Source organism: Triticum urartu, chromosome 5A (genome assembly GCF_056163025.1).
Source record: "Triticum urartu cultivar PI428250 chromosome 5A, HENAU_Tu73, whole genome shotgun sequence".
In the NCBI taxonomy this organism is placed as follows: Eukaryota; Viridiplantae; Streptophyta; class Magnoliopsida; order Poales; family Poaceae; genus Triticum; species Triticum urartu.
Genome location: NC_141877.1, coordinates 560793649 through 560814596, shown reverse-complemented (window position 1 = coordinate 560814596; position 20948 = coordinate 560793649). Strand labels below are relative to the sequence as shown.

The 20948-nt window shown below is 49.0% G+C and overlaps 1 protein-coding gene and 2 pseudogenes across 1 annotated transcript; 1 reads left to right on the top strand and 2 right to left on the bottom strand.

The window, feature by feature from the left end:
- Nucleotides 1-4380: 4380 nt before the first annotated feature.
- On the top strand, nucleotides 4381-5461 carry LOC147972868 (uncharacterized). The gene is made up of 2 exons (XM_087524484.1): nucleotides 4381-4890; nucleotides 5012-5461. Exons 1-2 carry the CDS (start codon nucleotides 4381-4383, stop codon nucleotides 5459-5461), a joined length of 960 nt encoding a protein of 319 aa, XP_087380610.1.
- Nucleotides 5462-6663: 1202 nt separating this feature from the next.
- LOC147972867 (uncharacterized) lies at nucleotides 6664-7931 on the bottom strand (annotated as a pseudogene).
- A 2590-nt stretch (nucleotides 7932-10521) lies between these two features.
- Nucleotides 10522-12433, bottom strand: LOC125528865 (BTB/POZ and MATH domain-containing protein 1-like; annotated as a pseudogene).
- Between the last annotated feature and the right edge of the window lie 8515 nt (nucleotides 12434-20948).

Genomic DNA, 20948 nt, shown 5'->3' with positions numbered 1-20948 from the left:
GGAGGCCTTTAAATAGGCGAACGGCAGGGTGCCATGGACTCATGCGCCGGCGGGCTCCTGCTCGTCGCTGCAGGGCTTGGGGGAAGAGGGCGTGGTGTCTGGGGTGTTCCTGGACGTCGACTACGTCGGGAGGGACAGAGAGAGGGAACGGGGAGAGGTCAGAGGTGCGCGCGTGTGAGCCGCGCCATTGGCGCGCTCGGGCGGCCGGTGTTTGCTAGCGCGGAGGCGCGGGGAGGAGGAGAGAGGAGGGGGCCCACCGCGTAGCGTGTTGCAGACGCCGGGGCGCATCGGCAGGCGCGCGGGGGAGGCCAGAGGTGGCCGGAGGTGGTTGGAAGGGGGCGGCTACAGTGCGGGGGAGGCCAGAGATGGCCATTCTTTATGCATGGTGAGCGCGTCTTTTGGTGTCTAGCAGGTCTAGGAGTGAGTAAAGAAATGGGGTGGTGCATTGGATGCCATGGATGGCCACTGGAGTGAGGAGGGAGGTGAGGAAGAGGGGTACAGGGGCTGTCCAGAGGGGTAAATGAAGTGGTTTCACCCGTCAATCATTGAGCTGAGGTGCAGCCATTGTTACTGGAGGTAGAGGAGGTCTAGGAGGGGCTGTGGTAAAAAGTTGAGTTCAAGGAGAATAGTTTTAGTGGTAAAAATGGTGATTTTTGAAAAGTGGCAGAAGGTGTTTGATAAAGGTTTTGGCAAGCAAATGATTTCCAATTGCCATGAAACTCCACAGGGTGAAATGACACATATAATTAGGGCCTCTCACCAATTTGGAACTTATTTGGGCAAAGTTGCCAATGCAACTTTTGTAAACCCTAGAAATGAGCAGAAATAGACTTGTGTAGATCTAGTTGAGCATAACACTTATCCTTGATGCACTACTTGGTGCAGTGGCCTCATTTGGTCATGTGAACATGCTCACAAAAGTTGGGGTTAAGGGGAGAAAGTTGGTAGTACAAACTTGCTCAAATTAGGTTCTGAACAGAAAGGGTTATGGGGCATTTTGGTGGACCGAAATGACCTTGATTGAAGTGAGGCTTTGCAAGATCATCACAATATGCATTTGTGACTTGCTGGATTTTTCTTGGATTTTTATGGAAATGTTTCCTGTAGAAATATTTCAAATCCTTGAAATGCGCAGAAATGGTTTTGGGAGGTTTTGTCCAATATTTTGAACATGACCATGTGTTGAAACTCTTATATATGGGAAATATATGCCCACTGAGTTCCCCTGATTTTTGTCAAATATTTTTAAAATAATAAAATAATTTTTCCCTATTAAAGACCATTTCTGGCCTTTAGAAAAATCTTTTAAATAAAATAGGAAAATAACTTTTAAAATTATATTTTTGGGGTTTATGGGAATCCTATATCTAATAGGTTTCAAATATACCTTTTGAAATATTTTTCATACCCCAAATCAGGTACTTGCAGTGCAAACCTCAATCCAGGGGTATTTGGAAAACTAATTTTTGAAAATACTATTTGGCCAAATTATTTTTGTAAGAAAATACTATATTGTACTATACACATGGCATGATCATTGTGCAGAAGTTTGGGGCAAGGAGATGAAGTACAGAAGGTGGAGTAGTTGACTTTAAAGAGCACTTGAAAAAATCACAGAGAGAAAACCAACTCCAAAATAAAAGCAAAATAATGCAAAAGTTTTTGTTGGCCCAACTTTTCATGCTTTATTAATGCAAATGAAGTGTTACAAAATGCAGGGTGTGACACCCCCCCATGCCAGTGTTTGTCTAAGTGTTGGTCCGAAACAGAGCCACTTGCGGCGCCACCTCGGGGAAAGTTGAGGGTTGGTTTTAGCTGTAGGTAGTGTTCATCCGGTGTTACCCTGAGAACGAGATATGTGCAGCTCCTATCAGGATGTCGGCGCATCGGGAGGCTTTGCTGGTCTTGTTTTACCATTGTCGAGATGTCTTATAACCGGGATTCCGAGTCTGATCGGGTCTTCCTGGGAGAAGGAATATCCTTCGTTGACCATGAGAGCTTGTGATGGGCTAAGTTGGGACACCCCTGCAGGGTTTTGAACTTTTGAAAGCCGTGCCCGCGGTTATGGGCAGATGGGAATTTGTTAATGTCCGGTTGTAGAGAACTTGACACTTAACTTAATTAAAATGCATCAACCGTGTGTGTAGCCGTGATGGTCTCTTTTCGGCGGAGTCTGGGAAGAGAACACGGTCTCGTGTTATGCTTGAACATAAATAGTTTCAAGATCACTTCTTTATCTTTTTAGCTTCTCGACTGTGCTTTGCTTCTCTTCTCGCTCTCTTTTGCGTAAGTTAGCCACCATATATGCTAGTGCTTGCTGCAGCCCCACCTCACTACCCTTTCCTACCCATAAGCTTAAATAGTCTTGATCGCGAGGATGTGAGATTGCTGAGTCCCCGTGACTCACAGATTACTTTCAAAACCAGTTGCAAGTGTCGTTGCTACCAGTGCAGGTGACGCAACTGAGCTCAAGGAGGAGCTCTATGAAGATCGTGTTCGTTGTGTTGTTTAGTTTCCAGTTGATCAGTAGTGGAGCCCAGTCGGGGTGATCGGGGATCTAGTATTAGGGGTGGTCTTTCTTTATTTTTGGTTCCATAGTCCGACCTTGATTGTATTCTGAATGATATAATGCTATATTTATGTATTGTGTGAAGTGGCGAATGTAAGCCAATTCTTTATCCCTTTCTTATTCAATACATGGGATGTATAAAGATTACCCCTCTTGTGACATGCCTACTATGCGGTTATGCCTCTAAGTCGTGCTCCGACACGTGGGAGATATAGCCGCATCGTGGGTGTTACAAAGCAGGAATATGATGATGGAGCTGAGAAAGCACCTTATATTCTGCCCAATGGAAGGAAGAGCAGAGCATATAAATCACAACCAAGGAAGTGGTACAGTGATGATAGAGAGAACCCCAAGGACCAGTTTTGTAGAAAGCTTTGTTTCCTTAATGTGTAACAATTTAGGAGAGCACTTCAGACATTTCACATAAGTCGGAATAGGAACTATGACTTCCACAGAAACTGCAATGACAGCATCATAGTTGTGTGCACTAATGTAAAATGCCCGTTCTACATTGCAGCTTCTGTTGCTGCAAATGAAAGTACTTTTTGCATAAGAAAGGCTAATTTTCTACACACATGCCCAGCAGTAGCAGAGAATACCAAGGTCACAACAAAATGGGTGGCACGCCAGTGTGAGGATATGCTGAGAATTGATATTGGCACACCAATAACCACAAACAATGCAGAATTTGAAGAAGAAATATGGAGTACACATCTCAACCCATATGGCCTATAGGGCTAGGAAACAAGCATTGAAGGTTGTCCAAGGAGACCAGAGAGGTCAATACACTAGGATTAGAGATTATTTGCAGGCTGTTTTAGACACAAACCCAGGAAGTAGATGTGTAGTGACCACTAAGCATCTGCCAGAGCACCCAAGCAAGAACCCAAGGTTCCATGGCCTGTTCTACTGTCTTAATGCTTGCAAAGAAGGGTTTTTAAATGGATGCAGGCTATTCATAGGTACATTGTGTTGTAATTTGTGTGGTGTTTTTATTATTTGGCCACATTAAATACACTATCTTCTCACGTTTGTCACTTTGCAGGTGTAGATGGTTGTTTTATCAAGCTGTCAACAGGTCAACAAATCCTTGCTGCAACAGGAAGGGATGGAAACAACAACATATATCCTATAGCATTTGGAGTTGTTGACAAAGAGGACACAGACGGCTGGACCTAGTTCCTTCCATAACTGAAAGATGCACTTGGTGGAGAAAGTGAAAAATTTGGCTATTATACTATCATTTCTGATAGGCAGAAGGTAAACTTCTCTTCTCATATTTTCTATTGTACTATTAAGTTTTTCATATGCACATTTCTCTATGAACAATTCAAATGGCCCAATATTTAGCTCTAGTTCATATTGTGTCAACAGGGCCTTTTAAATGCAGTAAACCATGTTTTTCCCAATTGTCCACAAAGATTCTGCCTTAGACACATATATCAGAATTTCCAAACTGTTGGTTTTAGAGGTGATGAATTAAAGAAACACATGGATGCAGCTAGCTACTCTTATACTAAGAATGGACACCTAGCTGCAATGAATGATTTGAAAAGAGAGTGTAAGGAAGCTTGGGCACGGCTTAATAAAGTACCAGTTCATACATGGGCTAGACATGCAATGGAGTTTACCTGCAAGACTGACCTAGTTGTGAACAACATCAGTGAGGTGTTTAACAAAATGATCCTAGATGTTAGAGGGAAGCCAATAAAGACCATGCTGGAAGGAATTAGGACTAAATTGATGGTCAAATTTAACACCAATAGAACTAAGATACATCAAATTGGGAGATTTGCCCAACATATGCAGAGATGTTAGAGGAAGCAAAGTACAAATCAAGGTGGTGCCAATCTTTGATGGCTGGTCCTAACATTTACAAAGTTAGTAGTGGAGATAACACCTACTCTATGAACTTGCTGCACAGAACATGTGGATGTAGGAAATGGGATATGACTGCTATGCCTTGCAATCATGCAGTATCTGCAATTGTGAAAGCTAAGTTGCAACCTGAAGACTTTGTTGATGATTTCTTCAAGAAGGCAATGTACAAAAAAGCATATGGCCATATCATATTTCCTGTCCCTGGTCCAAATCTGTGGCCAAGATCAAGAACTCAGGACATAGAGCCTCCAGTTTTCAGAGACAAAGTTGGGAAACAACAAACAAAGAGGAGGAAAAACCAATTTGAGAAGCCAGCACCAAGAGATACATCTAGGATGTCATCCATTACTTGTAGCAACTGCAAACTTGTAGGGCACAGATACAATGTGTGCTCCAAGCCCTTGAAACCAACTCTTGCTATGAGAAAAAACCAGCATCATGTTAGCTAAGCATCTTTGTTTCTGTTTTTGTAGTTATGTCTCAATGTGGGCACAAATACAATTGTAGTTATGTCTCAATTGTAATTCATAGTTCATAATTGTTTCTGTTTTTTAAATGCAGCCAAACAGGTCACATGCTTCTTCTTCAACCACCATTTCATCTACAGTTGTTGCACCAACAAGGAAGAGGCCATCTCCATCTACAGCAGATGTTGGGACTTCTCCTCCCAGGAAGAAAGCTGCACCTGCTGCTACCACACCTACTGCTCCTCCAAGGATGAGAGCTGCACCTGCTACTACTGCACCTACTGCTCCTCCCAGGAGGTCTCCTAGGAAGAATGCTACCCCAGCACCTACTCCTCCTCCAAGGAGGTCTCCCAGGAAGAATGCTACCCCAGCTGGTACATCATCTACATCTGCTGCAGGCCATATGGGAACATTTCATGCTCCAAGACAGACTGGAAGGAAGAGGACTGTTTCCTACAAGATGAAAGAGTACCTATATGCTTCTGGTAACAAGATGTTTTCTTTGTTGGCTGTTGAACTAGATGTTGCCTTTGTTGGCTGTTGAACTTGTTGCCTATGTTGGTTGTTGAATTTGATGCATTTGTTGGCTGTTGAACTAGATGCCTTTGTTGGCTGCTAGACCTAGATGCCTTTGTTGGCTATTGAACTTGATGCCTTTGTTGGCAGCTTTGAACCAGATGTTGAACTTGATGCCTTTATTGGCTGCTTGAACCAGGTGTTGAACTTGTTGCCTTTTGATGGTTTTTGATCTTGATGCTGGATGTTGATGGTTATTGAACTTGTTGCCTAAATGAGTCTAGGCTCCATCGACGTCGAAAACCCTACTAAATGAGTCTAGGCTCCATCACGTTGAAAACACCACCTAAATGAGTCTAGGCTCCCTCGACGTCGAAAATACCAACTAAATGAGTCTAGGGTCCCTCGACGTCGAAAAAACCACCTAAATGAGTCTAGGGTCCCTTGACGTCGACAAAACCACCTAAATTAGTCTAGGGTCCATCGATGTCTAAAAACCAACTAAATGAGTCTAGGCTGCATCGACGTCGAAAAACCCACCTAAATGAGTCTAGGGTCCATCGACGTCAAAAAACCAACTAAATGAGTCTAGGCTCCATCGACGTCGAAAAAACCACCTAAATGAGTCTAGGCTCCCTCGGCATCGAAAATACCAAGTAAATGAGCCTAGGGTCCCTCAACATCGAAAAAAACACCTAAATGAGTCTAGGGTCCCTCGACGTCGATAAAACCACCTAAATTAGTCTAGGGTCCATCGACGTCGGAAAAACCACCTAAATGAGTCTAGAGTCCATCGACGTCGAAAAACCACTAAATGATTATAGGCTCCCCCAAGGTCGAAAAAACCACAATAATTAGTATAGGGCTATTTCAGATATACAAATCCACATCCAAATTCATCACATTCAGCATATTGGGAGATCCATACATAAGCAATGCATAACTAATAAGTAGCATAATTGGGAGATCCATACATGACCATTACATAACTAATAAGTAGCATAATTGGGAGATCCATACATGACCATTACCTAACTAATAAGTAGCATAATTGGAGATCCATACATGACCATTAGATAACTAATAAGTAGCATAATTGGGAGATCCATACATGACCATTAGATAACTAATAAGTAGCATAATTGGGAGATCCATACATGACCATTACATAACTAATAAGGAGATCCATACATGACCATGAACTCCATGACCATCACTGCCCAGTGTGGCTCATTCATCTAAGATTGCCTTGATCCCATTCAGCTTGACCTTGGTCTGCTCCACAACCTTTTCAAGGTCATCAATGTGGGCCTACAACTTACTCTTCTCTTTAGCAAGCTTCAACTTCATGTTCCTAATGACACTGGCTTGAGCTACTGTCAGGTTCTTAACCATGTCATACTTCTCCTGGAGCTTGATGTCATCAGGCTTACTTTCCATATGGGCCCTTCTCTCATTCTCATCCAAAAGGGCTTGGACATCTTCAACCAACTTCTCATAATTGGCTGCAGCTTGATCTTATCTTGTGTCAGTTTGTGAACAGCAAATGAGTTCATCAGATTGTCCTTAGTCCTGTTTCTCTTGGACTCTTCATACATATGCCACAGCTTGGACAGTGCATTCTTCATTGTAGCTGGCCAAGATGGATCAATCCATTCAACTAGTCCACAGTTTTTACCATCCTGTTAAATTACAGTGTTAAACAACAAGATATGAGCTACATGCCACGATGAGTGCTTTACTAATAACAAGTAGGCACTCCATCCAGTACCAACAACTAGGCAAGCTAAATAATGAGTGCTTGCTAACTAAAAGCAACTAGGCCAGCAGTACCTAATAACAATTTTTAATGAGTGCTTCCAACCCCATGCACATGCTGACATATAAACAAACCTCACTTGTCCACACTGTCACATGTTGACATATAAACAAATGACCTCACTTATCCACACCGTCATATGCTCACATATAAACAAATGAACATGCCACAACACTATGCACATATGCTCACATATAAACAATGACTTCACTGAGCCAGTAAGCATTGAGCACATATTAAAACAACCTAACTAACAAGCCAGATCTGCTAACTACCAAAATCAGTACTAAACAATGACCAAATAATTAGTCCACAACAACTAATTAGCACAAATTTGACACACATACCTTCACAGCACAAGCAAGGAACCTCTTGCCAGTATGGATGCCCTCGAAAGCAACAAGTCTCTCTGCTCGCTTCTCGTGTTCATGGCACAAAACAAATTCAGTGCCCTCAAATTCGGAGTCATCCGTGGTAGCAGGGATCTGCACGTGCAAAGGAAAGCAAGAGATTTGGGAAGGAAACTTCAGATCAAGCTCAAGAGGAAAATTTCCAAATCCAAACCCTAACCCTAGCCCTAGTTCTACCAACTCACCTTCACGATGCCGTCGTCTGAACCTGAGGTGGCATACTGGTAATCATTCTCACTGCTGTCATCATCCTCACTCCAGGACACCATGGCGACACGGCGGCGGCGGCGGTCGGAGATGTGGACGATCGACGATGACGAACGAGTGGGAGCAGAGAGCGCGAGCGAATGAGGGTTGGGGTGGGTGGGCCTGTAATGAATCGAGGGAGGGACCGGTCAATAGGGTTTCGGCTCGAACCGGCCCGCGCACTGCGTCTAACGGCGTCTAACGAGTCAAACGGATGAACAGTTATGCCACATCGACAAAAGCGGGCCCCACCTGTCATAATCCCACTTAAAACGACCGAACCGAGCGTCTTGTGGCTTCTGCAAAAAATTAGCATGGGAATTAGTGTTTTTGGGCACAAAACTAGAGACTTGTGATTTCTGCAACCCTAACCTTCAATGTCGATATTTTTTGCAATTCACTCGTAGTTCGGGGGGGGGGGGGGGGGGGGCTTCCATTCTTCACTCTTCTATGTGTGTGGTGTGGTGTGAAATGTAAGGGATGCTTTCTTTTTCTGTTGCGTTTGTTTCCTCCAAAAACTTTGTAGAACTGTGGCGGTTTCTATAATGGAAATCGACGAGGAGTCTCGTTGCTTAGAAAAAAATTAGCATGTGTCTATTACAATCACAAGGTAATCTAAAATGAACTTTTGTACAAGTACAGACATCTTGGCATGTAAATAGCCGAATCCTTTTACTTTTGGATGTGCTCTTTTTTTTATCAATTTTACAAGATTGGTAACTATATGATCCTTAATTCAAAAACAAAGAACTTCAGACATAAGACAGAACCACCTTGTATAAAAATACTTGAGACCAAACTTCAAAACTTCAAACTGCAGCCATAGAAAAAGTTGAAAACCAGACAAGGCCAATGCCTTTTCAATTAATCACAAACCAGCATTTAAACAAGGCATTGTCTATCTGGAGCTGGTAAATAAGCACTGCCCTGTACTGAACAAGGGATGGATGAACTCAGAAAGCAGCGCAATGCTAGTAGCGATTGTGGCACAATGTGAAGCTCAACTATTTGAAATGCTTACTAGTTCTGAACTAACAGGTCACTAATTAGCATATATGAGAGATCGAGATAGGCAATCAGAGGGGGGGTGAATGATTGCGCGGAAGCAAATTATAACTTTTCCAAAATTTAAAACCCTGAAACTCTAATCTGTTCGAGATGGTAAAACAGTTGTATATCAAGATCTGCTGAACCAAAAAATACGTATGAGTACTCCAATTAAAGCTACGGAAATTATCTAATCAACACAACAAGAATCAGCTTAAACGGAGTTACCAATCAAAAGTTATGATCAGAACAGTAACAGCTGACAGAAGACTGCGAAAATCAATCTAGATCTAATTTCGAGAACTAGCAAGAAAGATAGATTAATCGCACCACAAACTTCCCTTGATCTCGTGAAAAAAACTGCAGCAAAGTATTAGAGAGATCTAACACGAAGATTTCACCGAGATTAGAGAAGCCCAGAGAATAGAGATGACACCGCCAAAGATCACTTTATTGCCACGATGTCGATCGGTTACAGAAAATGCGTGTCAGCATCCAAGAACTCTCAAATAAATCTAGGCTAAAGATCCGAGTTCCTCTCCTGAGACACACCCAAAAACCTAGCCTACGCCCCTCTATTTAAAGAGCTAAACAGCACCCTAAAAATAGAGTCCATCTCTGAAACGAAACAGACGGCAGAATCGTGCGTGAGCCTGGCCGCTCACCTCGTTGCTGCATGGGCACGCTGGGCCTGCTCCTTCTGGCCTCTAGCCTATGTACGCTCAGCTGCAGACATGCAACGAGCAATGTCTGCTCTTGCGCGTGAGCCTGGCTGACCGCCTCCGTCGCGCACGCCGCCTTTCATCGATCCGCACGCCTGCCACATGGGCCGCCCACGCTGGACTGGGCCGCACCCGCTCGACTCGCCCGATCGACCTGTTGCCGCTGCCGTGCGCGCAAACACATGTGCACGCCTTGCACCTCGTGATGTCTTCAGTACCGTACCGTACATCTCCAGTACAAGCCATGTACGACAAACCGGTGCCCTCCCGGATCATCGTATCCTCCACTTTCATTGTTCCTTCGCATGAACGCCCCGCATGACCATGATCCCCCGGACCTCAGCTTCTCTAAGCTTCGTCCCTCGATCCTGTCATCGACCACGTTTGTCCAGCTCTGGCAACACCTGAAAGTGAACTCAACAAATAACCAGTACGAGCACAAGTCCACGACTTGACTCAGGGTAAGTTTCACACAACTCACACCATATTTTCACACAAGTAGCTAATGGATCAGCACACCATTAGCAAAGTATTCAGCCCAATATAAGATACCAATAACCGCACAAGTATCCATATCATCCAGAGTATCCAAATCAATGTCTACTAAGCACTTGCCAATGTTGCACATCACACATGACTTCACAATATACAGTTCTTGCTTGGCACATAGCTTGTCGAACCATTGCTAATTCTCCACGAAGGATACAACAATGACCAAACAAAAAGAACCACCGTACATCACATCCTTGTGAGATAAGACTACACAAAAGAAGTACTAATGCTAGTATTAGATAGCATGCAGGGTCTTTAGTAACTTTCTGGACAGATGATTCCAAATGACATTTCATGCCTTTGATTTTCTTTTCCCGAGTAAACTAGGAGCAACGTGGGACATTAGAAGATCCTTTATAACACCAGGGAAGCTCTTGGTTAAAAACTGGAAACCTTCAGACTCCACGGCCCCATCCAGATTCACCGGTGAACTGAAAACTAATTTTGATTTCCGGCCGAAAAAAACCAATTTTGGCCGAATTTCGGCCATCTCGCCTGGGCCGGAATATGTCCCTTTCGCTTAAAAAATTTCGGCTTGCTTTGAAAGTTGTGGCCCAGCCCAACATTTAGAAGGCCTCCACTATGGTCCGGCTAAGAAAACACCATCAAACTGAACGCCCGAACCCTAAATTCTTGTTTCCTCTGTCTTTCCGTGTGCGCGCCGCCGCCGCTGCCAGCCTGCTGCCTTCCCCCGCCCATCCGGAGCTCCTCTAGTGAAGAATCTGCACTCCGCCACTGCATCAAGCCGCCTCGTTGACGGGTACCTCCCGCCCGCTCACTTGCATCCGAGTGCGTCGATGCGCAGCCTCCATCAGGGCCACCTCGCGCCTCCTCCATCACCATCTAGTTTCTTCTCCGTTGCTTCTTCAAGGCCACGGCATGGTACTTGATGTCTGTGGCAGTGAGGATTGTTTTTATATGTTGGACTGATGCATAGGTAGCATCAGGGCACTTCCTTCTTCGTTTGCTTCTTCAATGTTTATTATTGGACTGATTCAGTTTTTAACCCCTAGAGCTCGATCTGCTATACTTTTCCTCCGTTGATTGCAAAATTTCTCTTAAATTTTGGCCGAATTTTGGCCAGATTTTGGTTAAATTTCATTCAAAATTCAAATTTTGTTTTTGCAATTTCGTCCGAGATTTGGCCGCAATTTTTGAATTGATTGAAATTCGGCCATTTCGTCTGGGGGCGAAAAAAAACCCAATCCGAAAATCAAAACGCAGGCTGAGGAACACCAAGCATGCCGCCTTAAGCTCGTGGCAGTGGTGCTGCTCCGCCAAGGCCAAGATAGTCGCCACGGAGCTCGTATCGATATGATTGCACAACTTATCTTCACAAATCAGCTTCAGCCTCTCCAGATCATACCTATGTGCTGCAACCAGCAAATGCTGGGCCATGGCAGATTCCTCCTGTTGATCCATATCAGGCAATGCATCCGTGTACATGAAAGCAAGCAGAGCCTTGAAGGCTTGAACACCTCTGCCTCAATGTCATCTATACATATGGCCTCAGTGGTTGTGCCTTCCTTCATGGGCCCAAAGAACTCTGCTATGAAGACCAGAGACCGTGCCGCGAGCACCAATCGGTGCGCCGAGAATGTCTCCCCGCCGACCCGGAATTCGACATCGACGCCCGCCTTGCTCGACAGGAGGTCCCCGAGGTGCCGGTGTATGTCGGACGGTGGCACCACGACGGATGGTGTCTTCCGTGCGCGGAACTCGCTCATGACAGTGACATCGACCTTGGCAGTGAAGGAATCGTCCTTGAGAAGCTCTGATTTCTCCAACTCGTCCCTTTTGATGTACTTGTCGAATCCCCAAGATTTTTCCACCGAGAAGTTTCTGGTACCGGTTCCCCAGCGATAAGGCAGCACCGGATTCCCGTCTTGGTTGAGCAAGCTGAAGTTGGCTTGCGCCTTCACGGCCTCGCCCTCGGCGACGGTATCATCGAGTGTGACAAAGAAGGGTATGTAATCGATATCTTCTGTCTTGTTCCCGTTGGGATAGTAACGAAGATGCCATGTGCGGCCTCCCACCTGGAACGGGCAGGAGTCGATCCACTCGCCATTGGGGACCTCCTTGGTGCGTGAGTAGCCGTCGATCTTGAGCACGTGGTAGCCGCTCACGGCGCCGGCGATGATGGAGGAAGCGGAGCCGGAAACGGAGGGGAGACCATTGCCGCCGGCATGCCAGGAGGTCGACATGGTGTATGGCTTGCTCAGTTTGGCTGATCGCGGTGAGACGGTGTCACGGCGAGGGTCTGTCTTGTTTTATAACGGGACGGCGAGGGTTGTGGGTGCTGTCTCGAGGGCTACACGGAAAGGGCAACTACAGTCCGTTCCGGACACAGGCCGCGTACGTACGTACGATGCAGATCCGACGGTGCCATCTTCTTCTTTTGAGATGAGATAGCTAACGTGCCATCTCGAACAAGTAAACACGTGCTATACTGCACAGTTTATATTTTGTAGAGTAACCAAAGGCCCTCTTTTTTATTGGCAATTTAGAGTAGCCAAAGACCAAGGTATTTCCCTACTGCAAGAGCATATGATCGTGGGAAATTTCGTCTTCTTGTATTTACAGTTCTGGTTCATCATCCCCTGTTACATACTAACCGGCGCAGTTTCACTACAGGACTGCCTCCATGGACGCATGTCCGTTCTGCAGCCTTTCTAAAACTTCTGAGCATCTTCACCGTCCGTCAATTTTTAGTTTTGGCTGCAGGTCCGACCAGCTCTTCACTCAAATGTGACCACTTGCAGCATGGTTCAAAGATCTTTGGGACGACCTTATTGAATTCATACTTCAGTCAACTTATTCAAAAGTCCGAACTGATGGAGGGAGGTGGGCAATATATTTCAACACTCCCCCTCACGTCTAGGCTATATGGCTATATTAGTCCTTAGACGTGGGATCGGTGTAGACCGCAGAATCGTTTTATTTAATACTGCGTTGGCAGGGTCTTGAACTCAAGACCTCTTGAGGACACAAAAGTGGATGGAGAGCGTCCCAACGGCTCTCGTACGGCCAGGCGATTCGGAAGGCGAACCCGGTGGCAACGACGGCGGGGGGATCTCCTTGGCGGCGGAGGGCGGCTGGACGTCGGCTCGGCCTGCCGAGGGCCGCGCGCGGTGGTGTGCTCGGTCTGGTGGGCGGTCCCCCGTCCCGCCACCCTCTGGCAGCAGGTTTTGGGCGCTGGCGGCGGTCGACTCCGACGACGACGATGAGGAGGCCAACCAGGTAAGTGGTGGTGGTTCACCGAGGCCGCGTGCGGCGTGCTCGGTGGGTGACTATGTCGCCCGTGCGGAGGAGCTTGGGGGCTCCCTCGTGGCTGGTCGCCGGAGTGCTTTTGCTCCTAGTGGGCATGGCGGGCGCCGCCTAGCGTCGCAGATCTGGCGACCGCCAAGGGGTGTGGATGCGGGCCCAGAGAGCCGCTCATGCGTCCTGCTGGAGGTGGGGGCCGTGATTTGGTGCCGGCTGTGCCGCCTTCGGACTCGGTGAGCTCGCCGGCGTCGACAGGGGTCTGCGGCGGCGGCGGGGTTGCCCCTGCCAGGGAGCCGCGGGTCCAGGCTAGGGTTCCGCTGTCGACGTCGATCAGGCCTGATCCTATGCTGGGCCTAGAGGAGTGGCCCAGTCTACCAGGGCGTGGGCCGGGGGGCCCAGCGGGTGACCCGCCCGTTTCTTTGCCAGTGGGGGCGCAGGGGCGCTCCCCAGTGCTTAGGCCTGGCCTGCCTGGCCCGTTGGCCTTGTGCACGCCTGTGATTAGGCCCGGGCCCAGTGCGGTGGTGGATGAGCGGCCGCCCCCTCCCCTTTATAAGTGGATGTGGTTGCCAAAGGGTGCCCTAGATCTTTCACTAGGGTTTCCCGCATCACACTCGCAAGTGCGGCGATTCGGGCATCACGCTCGTCGCCTGCTCCTCTCCGCCCCTCCTCCCCCTCTCACCTGCTCTTTCGTGACTGCGGTGCGGATGGGATCCCGCCACGTGGAGAAGCCCCCCATGTCGCCTCTGATCCCGGCGGCTGAGGACCAGCGGGAGAAAGATCTACGGGCGAAGGCGCTATCCAAGGTGCCGGCGCCCCCCGCGGAGGAGGGGGGCTGGGGGCCGCCGCCTGCTTGGTGGCTCGCGGAGCAAGAAAGGAAGAAGCAGGAGGAGCGCGAGCGCAAGAAGAAGAAGAAGGAGGAGTACCGGCGTCGAGGTTTGGAGCAGAAGAAGGAGCTCAAGAGGAAGGAATCCCAGTTTCCTCCGAGCGGTGAACAGATCAGGGATCCTTTAGCCAAGAAGCAGAAGCAGAAGGGGGGGGGGCTCGGCGCTGCTGGCTCTGGTGGCCGGGCCATCGGCTTCGAAGGGTTCGGCCGATGCCCCAATTCCAGTGGAGGAGTCCAACGGGCCGGAGTGCTTCAAATGTGGCCGGACGGGCCATTATCAGACCATGTGCCACTTCAAACCCCTCTGCCTCGACTGCCATGAGGAGGGGCATGCGTCGGCGCACTACCCCACGCGGGGGCGACCTATGATGCTCCAGATCATGGGCAACGCCATCCCCGGCAAGGGTTTCTTCTGCTTGCCTTTCGTGGAGACGGTTGGCGAGGAGGTTCGCACCCCGCTAGTGGTGGACGCTGCGGTCATCTCGGCGGCTCCCGGAAAGCTGTCGGTCCCCATCTTGGAGGCGGAGCTCCCCCACCTCTTCGAGGGGGAGTGGGACTGGCAGGTGACGGCCATCGGCGACAACATGTTCTCGGTCGTCTTCCCCAACAAGGCCATGCTACGGATGGCGACTCGCAGCGGCAAGCTGTATCTCTCCCTCAACGACATCATGGCAGAAATCAAGGAATCTCTCCCGGAGGAGCCCAAGGCCGAGATCATGCCGAATATGTGGGTCAAGCTGTGGGGTGTGCCGCCCAAGCACCGCCGCGTGGATCGCCTCATGGCTGGGACCGTCATGATTGGGAGCCCTATGGAGGTGGACAAGGCGTCGCTGGTGGGGCTCGGTCCGGTGCAGATGCGGTTCGCGTGTCGCTCCTCGGCTAAGCTTCGGGGGTATGTCCAATTGTGGTTCAACAGTGAGGGCTCCCCGGCCGGTGGTGATGGCGCTGGCCTCTCCTGGGGGTGTCCCCCCTCCTTCCTCTGATGCGCTTCGGGCGGAGGTGTCCAAGACGGTGCCAATATCCACGGCCAAGCGCTCCAAGGCGGTGGTGGCGACTCCGGCGTCGCAGGAGAGGGCAAGCTCACGCTCTAAAGGCGCCAAGGGCAACCTTCCAGCTCTGCAACGTGCCCAACTCCTGGTGGCCCAGAACAACATGGAAATCGCAGGTAACCCCCTGCCCCGTTTTATGATTTTCGACGACTATTCTGACGAGCGTTTAGGGGGTATTTTAGAGGATAGTGGCGTTGTTATGTCCGATGTGGGTGAAGCTTGCGAACTCCTATCTCTCATTGGCTCGAAGGAAATCACGCAGGCCGCGCTCGCCCAGGCAGCGGCGGCCCGCGTTGCGCCAGCAGTAGATGAGGCAGGGGCTTCTCTATTGTCTGTTGCGCGGCCCAATCAGGAGGACACAGCAGCAGGGGCTACGCCGTCCCCCTCAACCCGCTATCCTATCAAGACACGGCGTGTGGCCAAAGCGGTTACCGCTCGAGGTATCCGCCTCCACAACCACATTATTTAATGTGTTTCATCTTCTGGAACATCCGAGGCTTCGGCCACGCTGGGAGGCGGACCCAGTTGAAAGAATTCATACGTGAAGAGGGGATCGACGTAGTTGGCTTGCAGGAAACCATTAAGGCTGATTTTTCTCATCGGGACCTGCTAGCTGTCGACCCACTCGAACGTTTTGCGTGGCAATGGGTGCCGGCAGTGGGACACTCGGGGGGCCTGCTGCTTGGCATCAACCAAGTTTGCTGCGAAGTGGTGTCATGGGATGCCGGCAGATTCTTCTTGTCGGCACACGTGCGCCACCGAGCGACCCTTCGCGAGTGGGAGGTTATTGTGGTTTATGGCCCGGCCGACCGCTCGCACTCGCATGAGTTTTTGGGTGCACTATAGGAGAAGGTTGCGACCTTGGGTGTGCGTAACTTGCCACTGCTAGTGGGTGGCGATTTCAACTTAATCCACTCGGGAGCGGATAAGAACAACGGGATCATTAACTGGACAAGGGTGTCCTTGTTTAATAATGCGATAGCATCTATGGCCCTTAGGGAAGTGGGTCGCGTGGGCGCACGCTACACCTGGACCAACAAGCAGCTTACGCCGATGCGGTCTGTGCTTGACAGGGTATTTATGTCCACGGAGTGGGAAATGTTATTTCCCATGTGCTCCCTACACGCTGAAACGAGGATCGGGTCAGATCACATCCTCTTAATCCTTTCCTTAGGGGAGGAAAGGTTAAAACGAAGCCCTCGTTTTTTCTTTGAAACCGCGTGGTTCGAGTCTCCGGACTTTGAGCAACTCTTTCTCTCCAAATGGGGACATGCGTCGCCCAGATCGGGCACATGCGTGGGCCAATGGAATTTTGGATTGCCGCAGGTGCGGGAATGCGTGCGGCTCTCAAAGGTTGGGGGGCCCACCAGGGCCGCGAGGATAAGTTGCTTCGATCACGTTTGACCGCGGACTTGGCTCGTATGGATGCGGTTGCGGATGCGCAGGGTTTCTCGGAGCAAGACTGGGCTCAGCGCTATGCATTAGAAGCCCAAGTCGAGTCCCTCCTTAGAGCAGAGGAGGAGTACTGGCGTAGACGCGGTGGAATCAAGTGGACGCTCAAGGGTGATGCGAACACTAAGTATTTTCATGCCTACGCTAATGGCCGACGCCGTAAGTGCGCCATCCTGAGACTGCAATCCGAGTAGGGGCTCCTTTTGCGCCAACAGGACATCGTCTGTCACATTTACGATTTCTACATCCAACTGATGGGCTCCAGGGAGGAGTCCCACGCCCGGCTGCCGCCGGATGTTTGGGATCCGGCGTTGCGTGTCATTGATGAGGAAAATGAGGGCCTGGGGCTGGCCTTCCTCCCCCAGGAGATTGATGCGGCGGCTCTTGGGGTGAAAACTGACATCGCCCCTGGTCCGGATGTGTGGCCGATGGCGATGTTTAAAAGGTTTTGGCAAGTGCTCAAAGGGCCAATTTTCGACGTATGTAATGGGTTCATGCGTGGCAATGTAGATATCTCTCGCCTGAACTTTGGGGTCCTCTCTCTGATCCAAAAGGTACAGGGTGCGGACTGTATTAGACTATTCCGTCGCATTGCTCTTATTAACGTCCTGTTTAAAATTTGTTCTAAGGATTGTTCTACGCGCTTGTCTCCGACAGCTCATCGTATTATTAGTAGGAACCAGTCGGCTTTTATACGTGGTCGCAACATTTTGGAGGGGCCGTTGGCCCTCCAAGAGATCGTTCACTCGCTCAAACACACTCGACAGCCCGCCATTCTTTTGAAATTAGATTTTGAGAAGGCGTACGACCGAGTGAACTGGGAGTTTCTCCGACAAGTCCTCCTGGACCGAGGATTTTCGTTGGTGTGGGTTCATCGCATGATGCAATTGGTCTCGGGGGGCCAAACAGCGATTGCAGTGAATGGAGAAGTAGGGAACTTCCTCCGCAACAAGCGTGGGCTGAGTCAAGGGGTCCCAGCCTCGCCATTGCTCTTTAACTTTGTGGCAAACGCCCTGGGCGCTATGCTAGACAAAGCTCGTACTGTTTGCCACATCAGGGGAGTGGTCAGCAATCTGACCCCAGGAGGCGTGTCACACCTACAGTATGCGGATGACACACTCCCCCTTTTCGAGCCGGACTTACACAGTATCGCAACGGTTAAGGCCATTCTACTATGCTTTGAGCTTATGTCTGGGCTAAAAATAAACTTCCACAAATGTGAAGTCACTACTAGGGAAAAGCCTATACACAAAATTTTACCAGTAGCGCTGTACAAAATCAAGCGCTGCTGCTACTTAGTAGCAGCGCGCGTAAATAAACCACACTACTGCTATGACTTTAGCAGTAGCGCGTACTAGCGAAAAGCGCTGCTGCTACGTTTGAACTGGGCGCACATGGCTAGCCCAACCTAGCAGTAGCGCGTATAATGGCCCAACGCTACTGCTAATCTCCTTAGTTGCAGCGCGCTTACGTGTAAAGCGCTGCTGCTAATGGAAATAAAATAAAGTGAAAAACAAGTAGAAAAGTAAATGAAAATGAAAGAAATAGAAAAAGGAGAAAGGGAAAAAATAAAATGTAAATAAAAATAAAAGAAAAAAGGGAAAAGGAGAAAGGAATAGTAGTAGCGGGTTTCAGTAAACGCGCTATAGCTAACTTAGCTATAGCGCGTTTCCGGAAACGCGCTGCCGTTACGTTTCACTTAAACAGCGGTTTCCCCCCACCCCGCCCCCCCGGCCACCAATTCTTCCCCAAATCGTCCCTCGCCCTCGCCGCTGTCTCCTCACCGCCGCCGCCCGAGGCCGCCCTCAGCCTCACTGCCACCGCCCGAGGCCGCCCTCAGCCTCACCGCCGCCGCCCGAGGCCGCCCTCAGCCTCACAGCCGCCGCCCAAGGCCGCCCTCCACGTCACCGTCGGCGCCCTACACCTCACCGCCGCCCGAGCCCGCCTAGGACCGCCCTTGCCCGTGCCCGAGCCCGCCCTCTCCGCCCCTGCCTCCGTCACCGAGCACCTCCCCGCCACCGTCTCTCCCCTCTCTGTAAGTCCCCCACCCCTCCCCCTCACTCATCTCTCTCTGTATTTTAGAGAAAAAATTAGATGTTAATTAGATGTTTTTCAGTTAGGGCACTAGAGTTTTGCTAGGTTAATTAGGTTAGTAGTGCTGCTAGTAGTATTGGTACAGTAGGTTAATTAGGTGATGTTAAATGAATAACCTAAATGAATGAAATTAGTAGTTAACTGAATTTTTTTCCTTTCATCATTATAGAGCACTAAAGTTAACTGAATTTTGTTCTATTAGTAGTTAAATGAATTTTCTTCTACACTGTTTGCACATGTGGTTGCTCATGTATATTTGGACACTGTTTGCAGGGAATGATGCTTAGTGGCCTATGTTTTGCCGGAATGTTGATTCATTTCTTTTCTGGCAAATTTCAGGTTCTCGATTTGTCCACTTTTTAGCAAAGCTCATGCCGAAATTTTCCGTGAATTTTGGCATGACTTGTGCTACAAACTAGGACATATCGAGTGCCCATGATTTGCCGCACCAGGAAGGAGTCAACATTCCTGCAAAACAATAGGCCTTTTTTATGTCATTATTCATTTTATTAGGTCTAGAATTAATTGACTAGATTTAATCATAGGAAACATGGCTAGCAACGATGAAGGACAGGGTTCTGCTGATTGCGACGACGCCTGGGTTCTGGTGATTGCGACGACGCCTACCGGGCAGCAGACGAATTTTTTAGCCTTACCGATGATCAACAGATGTTATTGCTGGGCCCACCGGTGGCATCGGGGACTGAGACCGACACGCAGACCGGTGCTGAGACAGAGACCGGCGCTCAGACTCAGACCGGCATCGAGACCGGCGCTGAGACTGAGACCGGCGCTGCCTCGGGGAGCGAAGCCGGTGTAGAACCGAAAGCAAAGAGGCAACGGGTTCCTAACAAACTCAGGACTACTAGAGTGGTGGTCACGGAGGTGGACGACGGTAATTTTGAGCCAACGGTGCCCGAGGAAGCGCGTCGATGCTACGGCAATCAAATAGGCTGCATCATACGGATAACCGCCACCATCAACGATGAGAAACTACAGAAGATAGAAAATATGAGGAGCTCCCTCCTAAAGAAGTTTCACCAGATATTCTTGTTCCCGGGCCAGAATGAGAAGGATTATAAAGATACAGATGAGGACCCGGCAATGAAGAAGATAAACAAACACGCCATGACCAAGTTTAGCGACGCGTTGGCCGCCTGGAAAAATCGAGTGAAAGCAAGGATCATCGACAAGAAGGAACCCTACTCCGAGATTGTAAAGGATAATCCGACAATCACGGAAGAGCAGTTTCAAATATTCAAGGAGGCTTGCGAGGCCGAAGATGCCAAAAAAAAGTCTAAGTACATGAAGGGGCTTCAAGAGAGGAACACTGGAAGCCACCACCTCGGAAGCCATGGTTACGGCGGAAAGAGGTCCAAATGGGCCAAGGAGGACGCGGAAGCCGCGAGTCTGGGCATCCCAGACCCCTTGGCGGAGTTCACCGTCCCGCAGGAGCGTGACGTCCTCAGGGCCCGGCACCATTGGGACCCAGTGAAAAAGGTTTACGAGACAACACCGGTCATTACGGAGTTCATGAGACTGCTGGTAATTTTAGTTTCTGATCAATTCTACTGCACATGTTAGTCATATTTGTAAACGATCGTTGTGCCTTTTGCAGAGAGAGCAGCACAGGATTGCGGCCGAAAGCGACTCGCCGTCTAAGGCATTGTCGAGGCCCAAGTGGGACGCTCCATTCAACCGGGCATTGAACATACTGAAACAACAACCGGTAGATACTCGACCGTCGTATGGACGCGTGCACGGTGTCGGAGACGGCGCCACGTGGAAGAAGTACTACCGTGAGACAACGGAGGAGAGAAAGGAAAGACGGAGGTTAAATGAAGAAAACATCGACAGGAGGGTTGAGATTGCGGTTGAGAAGAAATCAACTGAGACAGTCGCAACAGCGGTAGCTGCCGCAAAACAGGTGGCTTTAGATATTTCTACTACCTTGGTTCCGGCCGTTTCAATTGGACC